The following is a 12770-nucleotide window of genomic DNA, read 5'->3' as shown; positions in this document are numbered from 1 at the left end:
ACTTAGTTCAGTTACGCTAATAATTCGTCTGATTAACTGAATATTTTTAAGGACTACTTGGCTGCCCTCCATGCTCAAATTCAGCTTTTGGATAAAAGAAATTCAGTGAGGTTGCCTGTGGCCCTTCTAGGTTTTTTATTTCTTCTTGTATTTCTTTTAGACATCAGGTATGCATCAAAAAAATTTAAGAAATCACCAACTAGCCTTTCTGTGAGTGGATATGCCAGAACACGTATCAGTTGATATACCTTGTTCTCTTGAAATATCTGGCTTATACCAGAACTTGGATGTGTCCTGGACAAATTTTACAGTCACATGCTTATCAGTTGTGTTCTCTGTGAAATAGAAGGGAAAAAAACATCAAGAAATTTTTTTACATTCAAAAGCATTTTATACTTGTTGTTCCAATTTTCAATTACCTTAATTATTTAAAAAACTCATGATCAGAAGGACAATCTAGAGAAACTCTGAACTGATTTAGAAACAGCAAATATAATGCCATACACTAAGATTCTGGTAGTATTATTGAAGTTTATGAAACACATAAAAAACCTATTGCATTTATAAAGCCATATTAAATATAAAGCTTCTCAATAGGGTCCAGTGAACACACTCATTTTTAACTATTCTTGGCACAAGTCTAGAAAGGTGCAAAGAGAACCCAGCTCTTATTAAAAGAAACTTGTGGTTGGCAGTTCGAAAGGTAGGCTGCCCTTGGCTGGAATCTACAGAAGTACAGAAAGAATTCTGCAACCTTGTTCTGAAGAGAACATCCAAAGCCAGTGAACTGGTGCCACTTATTGCAAACATTTAAGTCCTCTATGCCACTTAAACTCCATTGCTTCCTACCCTCCACCCCCCTTTTAAAGTCACCTAAGTGTTTTTATAAACTCACATGAAATCTAATGTATTTTGCATATCTCTGATGCAAAACCTACCTGGCACTGGGGAAGTGCTTAACATTTTTGAGAAATCTGGGAGGACATTTGGGAAGGGGATGCTGATTGTGCTTCCACTGTGGGGGCTAGAGAAGCCACTTGAAGAAGGTGACACAGAGGTAAAGGAACGGTCTCCTTCAGAGGACCTCTTTTTCTCTGGAAGAGGGGGTTGAGCATGTATGTTCCCTCCACGGTGCTGCTGAACCATACTGTTCTGACTGTCATGTCCAGAGGCCACTGTAACAAAGTTTTGTGTCAAAAAGCCATTGTCCTCAGCATTTGCCACTGATGAGCTCATGGTTTTAGGAGAGATGCTAGCATTGGCTATGAAATTAGCTTGTTTCTGCTCTCGGGGGGAGTTACTCCCCATGTTGCCCCCGCTGTAGCTCAGGTAGGCCTGGGTACTGCTGCTGACAGCAGGTTCTTGCTGTGACTCTGCTGGTGAATTCTCCAGGCTGCTCAGGGTGATGACTTGCAGTCCTGGTGTTTGGAAATGAGACAAGAGGGAGACATTCTGCATGGCATTTGAAAATTCAGAGGGTACAAGGTAACCTCCTGGTGGCCTGCTGTTTCCCATTGAAAGCTGGAGAGATGGGGTAGCTTTAGGGCTGCTTTCAAGCCAAGGGCTTTCTGTTGCAGAAGAGCTGTCAAAAAAAAAAAAAAAAAAAGCCAAAAAGTGAACACAAAAGTTAAACAGATAAATCATTCCCTTAAAATGTCACTGGACAGCCCATACTGTAGTGATCATTGAAAGTAATGAATCACATCACCCAGGACAATACCTGAGGGTGCTCTTTGACAACATGCTGGACCTAATGATGAAGATGGATCAAGGGATTCCAGCCCCACCCTGATTACCCATTCCTTCAGTGCAGGTCATTACTTTTCTGCCTTATCTTATCCTCCATCTAGCCATGCTGATGGGATAGTTTCTAAGTTTGTGCTGTAAACTAGGCCACCAAACTAATCACAGTTAAAAATACTCTTCCCCCATTTTAGAGGGTTACTTCTACTATGAATCAATTCAGTGAAGCTGTTCACAGCGTTGCTTCACATACAGTGGTTCTATATGTGGTCCACATCTACGTGATGAGGTGTGGTGCTACCCAGAAAAGAGTAGAAATTTCTTAAGCCAAGGCTGCTGTCAAAGGCAGAGGTTTATGGAAGAAAACTGACGCTGCCACAGCAGTTCTTACAGACAGAGAGTATCTTATTCTCATAAAAAAAACAAAAAGACCCAACCAAAACCAAAACACAAAAACCAGAACTAAAAATGGGTTAAGGAACTAGCTGTGCACCATCACACAATAAATGAATAACTATGATAAGAACACAGTCCACAAGCTCTTAGATCAGGTCTCTTTTAATAAAATTTATACTAAAAAGGGAACAGAGGCAGGTCTGATCATTACTTTATTTGATGAAGGAACATTTCTTCCTTTATTAATTATTTCAACAGTAAACATTAGATTGCTACTGGGTAGCAATTCCACCCACTCAAGTGAAAAATAACAGGTATCCTTCTAAACAAGACAAACAAAGCATCTGATAAAAGCTTAAATTGTCTCCTTTCTTCTAGAAGTGAATTGCCTTTAGACTGTAGCTGGAAAACATTATCAGCAACATAAATGTAGAGAAAAAATACTCATTGTGACTTGCAAATGGGAAAGATTTATAAAAAATATAAAAAAATATAAACAAAAAAAAATATAAAAAATATAAAGGACTTTTAATTAAAAGGCAGCTGTGGAAATTGATACCAGTAGATTTGAACAGATCAAAGAAGAAGCGCCATAGAAAATGGAAGTAAAGCAAATGGAAGAAGACATAACTGCAAGGAAAAAACCCGTAGCTGTAGCTATCTGCTAGATGAAATGAAATGTGACAGAAAAAATATTTAGAAAGAAGGGAACAAAATTTTCTAGATAAAGTTTGAAGTTGGAATGTAAACTTGATAATGACTGCATTGCCTGATAAGTTCCTATTTCATATCCACTTGAAATGTTAAATTGCCTCCTCCTCAGAAAATACTATTTTGTTCAGTCCTATGATTCATATTCAGGATCACAAAATGAAAACATTCTTTCACAGTGCAAGTACTGATTGAAAATGAAATCAATTACATGGGAAAAGAAATAAAAGATAAATAGGTATCAACATACTTAAGTCCTCACTGAGAGTCTTACACACCAACCAACAGCATTCCACATACTCACTGTGAATAGTTCAGATTTACAAAATATCCAATTATCCAAGAACAAGAATAGGATAATTAGCCACAAAGGAATGTTGGTGTAGAGTGATAGGAAAGGAAACCTAATCAGCTGCAATGTAATACAGAAATATAGGGCACAGCTAATGACTGACCATCCATCATCAGGGCTTTCTGAAACTTCTAACAGTAACCTGGGACCTCGTTTGTTTGTGGTGTTTTCTGCTATTTCTCATCTTATGCTGTAAGCTCCTTGGGACGACTATTTTGTAAATCTGAACTATTCAAGCTCTGTTCTAGAGCCCTACATATTTACTACAATGTGAAATAATAAAGTCTCTTGGCCTACTGAGCAGTTGAAAGGGAGTCAGCTATTCACTACCAAAAGTAAATCTTCTGACATTTTACTGAGAAGAAATGCAGGTACTGCAGGGAGAAGAGTACTCCCTCTCTCTCACATACAACTTATTCCAATGTGAAATTTCATGAAATGCTTTTCAGTACAGCATTAGAGAAGCTTGTTAAGCACACAGGATAATATGTATAAGCTTGTGGTAGTACGTAATAAAGTAAATGAGCTATAAATTCCTATTTACTTTTGTACTCCTATTTATTTTCAAAACTAATTGTGTCATGGTAAATTCTAGCTGGTGGACAACATCATAATGAAGTGTCACAACCCAACTCAAAGTCCTTGGACAAATGCTCTGCAATGAAGATGCAAGCACAGTATCTTGGCTGGAAACCATAATTATAAGAACTGAACAATAAAGGAGGAGAATATTTTCCTACCTTTCTCCTCCTGGAATAGGACTGTTACTTGAAACAGTACATGAAGATGTAAAACAGTGCTGGAAGGAGGGATCCATCTGCATGCTGGCCCTCAGCAAAGGAGGGTTAGTGCCCACAGTGCTGTCAGACATCACCAGAGAGTGGTTAACGGCTTCTGTGTAACTTCGAGATTCTGCAGCAAAAGAAACAAAGTAAAAGGCAAGTTAAAAAAAAAACAAAAACAAAAACCAACAAACTCACATTTTTATGGACCTTGTACTGAAAAAGGTGTTGCAAAACAACCTATTTTATTCTTAACAGGACTATAAAGAACAAATTTTATTTGTTTGAGCAGTAACAAATTTTATTTGTTTGGCATGGGGTTTAGTTACGAGTACAGCTACAGATGTCAGGTGTGATTTTGTTCATACCACACAGGCAAAAAAAAGTAAAGGAAATATTTTCTAAAAGTTTGCAAATGGCATCAGAGTTATTGGTTTCTATACTGATTCAAGTCTGAACTATGTTCAACTTAATTATACTGGACATAAATACTACAGGATACAGTTTAAACAGATGTATTCGGATAAGTAATAATGTGGATGCTATTACTGAAGAGCCTTATATAGGAACAGTTTAATCCCCCTTTTTTACAGGTACATTTTAATAACCAGTCAAGCTGTAATGAGGATTATGTTTAATTATTCTGGCATAGTCTAAAGCAAACCAACAGCCATTCACATAAGCTCAGGTTCTATGGCACTATTTTGTACCAGAGAAAAGGCCATGCACTAAGATACTACAAATGCCTTCATATATCTCAAAGCATGTGCAAAGGCAGTCAACAAGTCAACAATGAATAGCTCCATTGCCCTCAACAGCTGCAGGACTGGAATGCAATTAAGGTGATCACAGATGAAACAATCTCTAGTTACTGCCTCTTGAGCAGATACACTTCAAAAGACTGAGGGTGAGAAAACACACAAGAAAGTTAAAATTTCAACAATTCCAGTCCTGCACAGAGTTACGATCATGTTAATGCATCTTTTCCATATGAAACGCTAAAGTAAAAAGGAGGAAGGTTCTCATTATTTCTGTGACCACCACTGAAACAAGTCTAAGTAAGTCTTCTTTTTCCTTTGGTTCATGGCAAAGCCTGGCTCTGCTATTATTTGGAAGAGGAGGGTGCAAGGTACTTAAAAGAAATGTCTGAGATAAGAAAATCTGCAAATCAGTGGTCTGACTGAAAACCATCTGAATTCCTCACATAGCACACATACTGCACAGAGCAAACATCTAACTGGAGGAGGGAAACATCAGAAAAGTGCATCGCTGTCTTTTAGCTGTACCAATTGCTTTAACTATATCCACACCAGCCATAAAAGTGAACTTTAAGGAAATACTGAAGAAATGTGTGTGGTGTGGAAGAGCCAGAGAAATCTGAATCTGTATCTATCTAACAGATCAGATATATACTACAGTCATTCTCATACTGATGCAAACACAGAAAAAGCTGGCTCCATAAACCCATGATTTAGGCCATATTCCTACTGAAATCAGTGGCGCTTGTTTATGCAAGGATTACCAAGTCTGACTGTTTACCCAAGTATTATAAGGATTTACGTGAAGCCTTGAGCAATTATTTCAACATATAATAAAGTAATATTACTTGGTCTCAACTATTATCTGAGAAAAAGCTGATTAGTTGAAGAGGGTGGCCCAAACTTATGTTGTACATCTGAAGACTACTGGAGCCTCCCCAAAAAACCCACTTTCACTAGGCTAAAAGCAGAATCTACTGAGAGTAGCACCAGTAAGACAAAATATCATAAAGTGCAACAAACATCTCACCTGTGCACATGAACCTGCAGATGCTTCCCAATTATACTGCAGGTTGAGATGACTGCTACTATATGGGGGAGATTAAAGCATTCTCTGCAGTCATTGAAATTGTGATCAGAAGCTTAATTCCATGTTTGCTTATTTTCATGTCTCTATGTCTGTTTCCCTGATACCAGACTATATAAAGGAGTCACTGGACACCAGTTACCACCAGCCTGGTGGGAAGAAGGGGAGCAGCTCTCCTTCTGAAAGAGCTTAAAATCTTCTCCCACTCTAATGCAATCTCAGCTATATGCATAAAAGCTAATCTAACACATTTGCACAGCATGGTACTCTTCTCCCACCAATAACAGCATTTGCTTGAAGAAATGGACCAAGACTTGATTCTTCCCTGTTTCAGGCCTTGGACTATTGCTATTACCTTTAGAGCACTGAACACTGTGTGATGGAACGACCGCTATCATGCTCACAGATGCATTTCTTTTCATACCAATTTTTCACAGGTGTAAAATACTAGATTATGAGTGAAAAGCCACTGGCAGCCAGGCATGTAATCTGCAGAAAGAATGAAAACTCTGTACTTCCCAAGCTAGAAACAAGTACATCTGAAAGGCACTTCCCATGAAAGCAGCTTTGTTTACATTTCTATTAAAAACAAGCTTGCTGAATATTTCAGCTGTATCCTCTCTATTGTCTGATGAAGAGTCCACACTCACTGGTCAGCTGTTAACCCTTTATCTCATGGAATCCTTAACTCAGTGCAATCTCATAGCTTCTACAGGATTTCTGTATGCATGGTACAAACTCCCCTAGCTTGTCTGCTGTGAAGCATCAGTGCTTCTTGCTGCAGGCCCCTACTAAATCTACGCCATTGTATTTGTGAGAACACTGACAATATAGAAGTTCAGCTCCTTACTTAAAGAAGTGACGTGACAAAACCAGGATCATTCATGTTCCTGTCTCTTCATTCAGACCTGCCTATCTATCAAAAAAGCAGCCTAGAGAATGGTAGTGACCTGGGCACTGCAAACAGAGCCAGATGTGGCCATTTGTGCAGCAGTTTGCATGGAAGGGCACTCAGAAAGGGTGGAAAAACTCTGCCAGCTCAAGAAATTAGCTCAATTGGTGGTTATCACCCTCCCAGAGGAGCCTTACTAGGGTACCCAGCCAGTGCAAATGTGTGTCTTCTGTACTCACCAGGAAGGATGCAGCAACCCAGACAGAGTTGAATGGACACAGAAAAGTATACTCCTATAAAGTAAGATAAAGCAACCGAGCCACCGCCAGCCCTAAAGAGTAGCAAAAGGATAAGAAGTTTTGTGCAATACTTTTAAATTTCAGTTTGTTTCCTGATCCATCCTTTGATGGCTTCAGCAATGCTGAAAAAATCCAGCCTAATGGAAGACTTGCAAGAAGCCACATCAGATGTGGCTGTGAAACGTTTGTTGTATCAAAGTTCTCCTTCAGAGGTCCCTCTGCTTCTACCTCTTTTCACAGGAGCAACTGAAAAGCCCATTCCTTTAGACAGATTTCCTGACAAGTCATCTACAAAGACAGTACCCAAGACATGTAATAGAAGTGTTTGGTATATTCTCTACATAGTGGAAGTATTTCTTGGTTTTGGATGGTTGCATTCCACTAAGACTTGATATTTCTCATTCTCCCAGGACCTACCTTGCACTTGTCCTACCAGGCAAGCATTCTTAAGATCTTCCCTTTGAAATGTCTCATAAAAAAGGCACACAGTACTCCCTAGCATTCAACAAAACCTCCATGGCACTTCACAGCTTAGCATCCTGCTAGATCCAACTATGACAGAATCACAGAATGTTAGGGATTGGAAGAAACCTCAAAAGATCATCTAGTCCAATCCCCTGCCAGAGCAGGAACACCTAGATGAGGTTACACAGGAATGTGAACAGGTAGGTTTTGAATGTCTTCAAAGTAGGAGATTCCACAACCCCCCTGGGCAGCCTGTTCCAGTGCTCTGTCACCCTCATTGAGAAGAAGTTTCTTCTCAAATTTAAGTGGAACCTCCTGTGTTCCAGTTTGCACCCATTATCCCTTGTCCTACAATTGGTTGTCACCGAGAAGAGCCTGGCTCCATCCTCATGACACTCACCCTTTACATATTTGTAAACATTAGTAAGGTCACCCATCAGCCTTCTCTTCTCCAAACTAAAGAGACACAGCTCCCTCAGCCTTTCTTCATAAGGGAGATGCTCCACTCCCTTAATCATCTTTGTGGCTCTGTGCTGCACTCTCTCCAGCAGTTCCCTGTCCTTCTTGAACTCAGGGGCCCAGAACTGGACACAATATTCCAGGTGTGGTCTCACCAGGGCAGAGTAGAGGGAGAGGAGAACCCCCCTGGACCTGCTAACCACACCCCTTCTAATACAGCCCAGGATGCCATTGGCCTTCTTGGCCACAAGGGCACAGTGCTGGCTCATGGTCATCCTGCTGTCCATCAGGACTCCCAGGTCCCTTTCCCCTATGCTGCCCTCTAATAGGTCATTTCCCAACCTATACTGGAACCTGGGTTTGTTCCTACCCAGATGCAAGACTCTACACTTTCCTTTGTTATATTCCATTAAATTTTTTCCCCACTCAACTCTCCAGCCTGTTCAGGTCTCACTGGATGGCAGCAAAGTCTTCTGGTGTGTAAACCACTCCTCCCAGCTTGGTGTCATAAGCAAACTTGCTCTATTCCCTCGTTCAAATAACTGATGAATATCTTGAATAATACCGGCCCCAGTACTGACCCTTGAGGCACTCCATTAGATACAGGCCTCCAACTAGACTCTGCTCCATTGATCACAACTCTCTGGCTTCTTCCCTTCACCCAGTTCACAGTCCCTCTCACTACCCGATCGTCCAGATCGCACTCCCTCAGTTTAGCTGTAAGGATGCTGTAGGAGACTGTGTCAAATGCTTTACTGAAGTCATTTGGAATTTACATTACCGCAAATGTAAACTCTGCCACAGTGCTTAGTTCTTCATCTTGCCTTCCCACATGGAGGGAACTGTAATAGTTTCTATCACAACAGTCTCTGCTGATACAACTTTATTTTGTCCAGGAGAGCAAGGGTCAAATGATGGCCACTTCCCTTTTCCAATATTAAATTTCATTACTCATTAAGCAAGTTACTCCACCATTCACCTGAATGTCCTGGAGAAGATTTAAGCTCAGCTCAGAGCTGAGATGTTACACATACAAGGAAGAGTAGAACAAGGTTTGAAGAAAACCCTAGCCTCTAGTACTAAACATCAGAACAACCTATTGAGTGACAGAGTGGATAGCTCACTCCATGGTTTAAAGTATATCAGTCAGACAAAAAGCACCAGATGAAGATCTTAAGCAGATTTTATGAAAGGGTTTTGTTCAGATGTGTTTCTTTCCAAAACTTGAGATCTACAAAGGGCTTAAAAAAAAAAAAAAAAAAAGAGAAAGCTTTATGAGGGAAACAATCAATGAAAGCAAAACCACCAACAAGTACAGAGTTAAAGTTACTGAGCAGACAGAGTTTTAGTTCTTCTAAGACATTTTGCCAATATTTCGGCAAGGGAAACATTAACAGAAAGATTAGTTGGAAAAACCACAGTTTCGAGGAAAAAAATGGAGCAAGGAAGAGCTTTAGTGGAAGAGACTGACAAGCAACATCCAGTGACAGCTAACTGTACTGGATAATGTGAAAAGGAACGCACAATTCCAGCTATGCAGTGTGAGTATGGAGTAGCAGAGGCTTATGCTACTATTTAAAGCCAGAAATCCTGGAAACAGTGAATTCATGACAAAAGGATTTGGCTCCCTGGAAAAGAGAGTCCCTCTAGCAGCTGACAGAGTGCGAAGAGAATCGGCAATGGTGGAGCTAAGGAGCTCCTTAGCAACTTCTACAGAGTTCATGGGGAAGGCCAGAATTAAAACCCCTGCATATGGAGAATGAAGAGATCAAAATGGCCCACTTAAACCAGTTTACAAACTAACATCTTTCCAAGTCCATCAGCACTGCAAGGTTCTCATAAGGTAGACATCTTCCCTTTCAACCTCCTGCTTTTCCAAATGCTAAGGTGCCATAATTAGTGAGACTGAGATAACACTGAAACTCCTCTTGTTTTTAGTCAGTCTGCAAACTATTGACTTTACTGAAACTTTGACCTTTTATATTTGCTATATTCTGCCTTCAGTTTCACAGAAATAGAGCAAACCAAATCATTCCCTTCCAGGAAATCCATCAACTTGGGTCCCACTGTTCCTTCCTTTCTATAGAATACATGGAAATCAATGAAAGATGCTTAAGATCTTGTCTTTAGTAATTTCATCTGTCAGGGAAGACAATAACTTTATTACCTTTTTTTGCACAGTATATGGCATCTTTTTCAACCAAGTTGTTCCACCTCTCATTCAAGGCTAAACTCCCACTAGCTGTTGTTGCTAGCCAGCTTCCACCATTATTTCTTAAGTGTTTCAAACAAATAGCTCTGAGAACAGCTAATTTACTGTACTACTGTCTCTTTCAGTTGAGAAGAGTTACAAGCTGACTTAAGCCATACACATTGGAAGCAAAACTCCTATCAAGCCCAGGCAGCAACAAAACACCTTCCGGTTTGTTGTCTTCAAAAAAGAAGTTAATTGCTTTATGATCTTCACATTTCTGATAGGATAGACTTGTTACAGAACTTCCCAAATAACAACTTCTGGGCTGAGACAATGGTTGATATTGTTAATTTACTTTTTGCTTTGGCTATCTTGCCCCCAAACCTGCAGCGATCAAATGCTGAATCGGCATCTTGTCATTTGGCCTGCTGTAGTCACTAAGCTATGTAAAGTCTCCACTGCCATAAAGCTCTGAAAAAGCACGCAAAACTGTAACATTTCCTTCAAGTCTATATCATAAATAAACTGAATTTTATACTATTAGACAGCTATTTTTCTGTCTTTGAGGGCAGCAACAGAACCCCTATTTTCCTCACTATTTCTTCAACACTCTTATTTATTTAGAAAAAATAAATACTCTTGAATGACTAACACAGTTTTTATATTCTTTTCACATTTTTTGCTTTTTACTTCACCTGAGCAAAAAAAAGACATAATGACTACAATTTGAAAAATCATATTTTGTTCAGATTAACTCCTCATCTGCCAAGTGAACATTTATCAATTCAGAAGAAATTTGGAAATCCACTTTCTTAATTTTCTTAAAATCTGAGAACTTAAGAGTTAATGTCCATACCAAAAATTCTGTTTCACTGAACCACACTGATAACTAGAAAAGGGATGATATTAAGCCCATCTTTAAGAATTGCAATAATGAGTACAGGGACTTTGGTGAACTTGAGGCTTGGACCAACAGAAATCTTATTTAAGACCAACATGAAATAAAAAAAAAAAATCTGTACCTGGGGCAGAATAAGACCTTGTAACAATACAGGCTGGGATCCAACTGGTAATTAGCAGCCCTGCCGAAAAGTATCAGGAGTTGCAGTGGGTAGCAGGCTGAAAGACAGTCTTCACTTTGCTCTCATCCCAAATAGGGCATATACTGACCTACAGCAGGAGAAACACGGCCAGCAGATCAGAAGAGATTGGTTATTACTCTTTTTGTATTTGATGCTGAGAAAGATTCATCTGGAATACTAAATTAAGTTTTAGGCCACCAGTTCAGGAACATAAGAAACTGGAAAGGATCCAGTGGAAGACTACCAAGATGACCAGCAGTCTTGCTCACACAATCTATGATGATAGGATGATGGAGCTGGGACTTTTCAGCCTGGAGAGGAAAAGCAACTAGGCAGGGAATCTAAAAGCAGCCGAAAACTACTAGAAGAGGGTCTCTTTTCTACCAGAAGAGACAACAGAGCCAAATTCTTCTCAGTAGTGTCTTTGGAAATTCTCATTACAAATCAAAAAGGGCTTTGTCCTTATGGGCAGTGTACCACTGAAAGAGGTTAACCAGGGTTGTGGTGGAACCTCCATCAGTAGAGTTTGACTCAGATCTCAGATGGTTTTGTTCTGAGTCATGGCGTTGGACTACACACCCTCAGAGGCACTTCTGAAACATTATTTCTGTCTTTCTATGGTAACACTAATTTCCTCATGCAGAAAAGTCTAACACAGTCAGTTCCAAACTTTTCTAGTTGCACACCCCAACAATAAGGAATTTTTGAAAATGTATCTCCAATATATGTATATTTATTTAATTACGAACTGTATATATGTACTACTGAAGGTCTGATATTTTCTTCCCACACCCCAATGGATCATCTTGTGCATCACCTGAGGTGCACACACCGCACTTTGGAGATCAACACACTGGCAGAAAAAAAGGGCATGCAGCTAAGAAATAAAAAGACTGTTTATTAGGGTTTTTGTGTGGGGTTTGTTGGTTTTGTTTTCCCTTCATTGGCCTGGAATCTGCTGGGTTTTATGCACATCCAGAAACTCTTCTTCACTATTTCCTATGTTCTTTCAAAAGGAGAGCATGTCATGAGCCAAAATCATGTACCATAACAGAGCCACTTGCCTTTCAAAAACCCGGCAAACAAATATAACAGATTTTTTAATGCTGGTGAAGGAAAAGACAAAGTGCCTATTGCTTAGAGATTCTGCCAATGCCTGTCTGAGTGGATCAACTCTCTTTGCAAGTAATCAAATCAGTCAGGCTAAACCTGGAGAAGTGGTGAAGACAGTGGCTCTAGCATCCACCTCCTAACCTCTCTGCACTAGAAAGGTCAGCTTCAGCTGCTTCATTAAACAGTGCTGAGAAGGATCTCAGTCAAATACATATTATGTGCCTGGTTCTTACAGAAAACACAACAGTGTGGTGCCTGACAACCTGGGAAATATAACAGCGAATCTGGAGAGGCAGTAAACTATTTCTCAGAGATATTGATCTGGTGGAAGAAGTAACACACTGAACAGTTAGAATGCAAGCCACTAATAACTAAAGGTAAGTTACTCTCCAGTACTGAAGGCTTCTAACTTCATGTGATTATTTATTGCACGCATT

The 12770-nt window shown here is 39.8% G+C and overlaps 1 protein-coding gene across 1 annotated transcript in view; it reads right to left on the bottom strand.

The window, feature by feature from the left end:
• The window catches only part of TNS3 (tensin 3), a gene marked incomplete at both ends in the record, with an annotated part of 226390 nt that overhangs the window by 19595 nt on the left and 194025 nt on the right, over positions 1–12770 (bottom strand). Inside the window, 3 exon segments of the mRNA XM_080340298.1 lie at positions 249–335; positions 939–1582; positions 3943–4114. Of these exon segments, the coding sequence (XP_080196424.1) occupies positions 249–335; positions 939–1582; positions 3943–4114 (903 nt within the window).

The sequence above is a fragment of the Nesoenas mayeri genome, assembly GCF_963082525.1.
Source record: "Nesoenas mayeri genome assembly, chromosome: 2".
NCBI classification, from domain to species: domain Eukaryota; kingdom Metazoa; phylum Chordata; class Aves; order Columbiformes; family Columbidae; genus Nesoenas; species Nesoenas mayeri.
The sequence above is the reverse complement of the archived record's forward strand: the minus strand, read 5'-3'. Positions and strand labels throughout refer to the sequence as shown.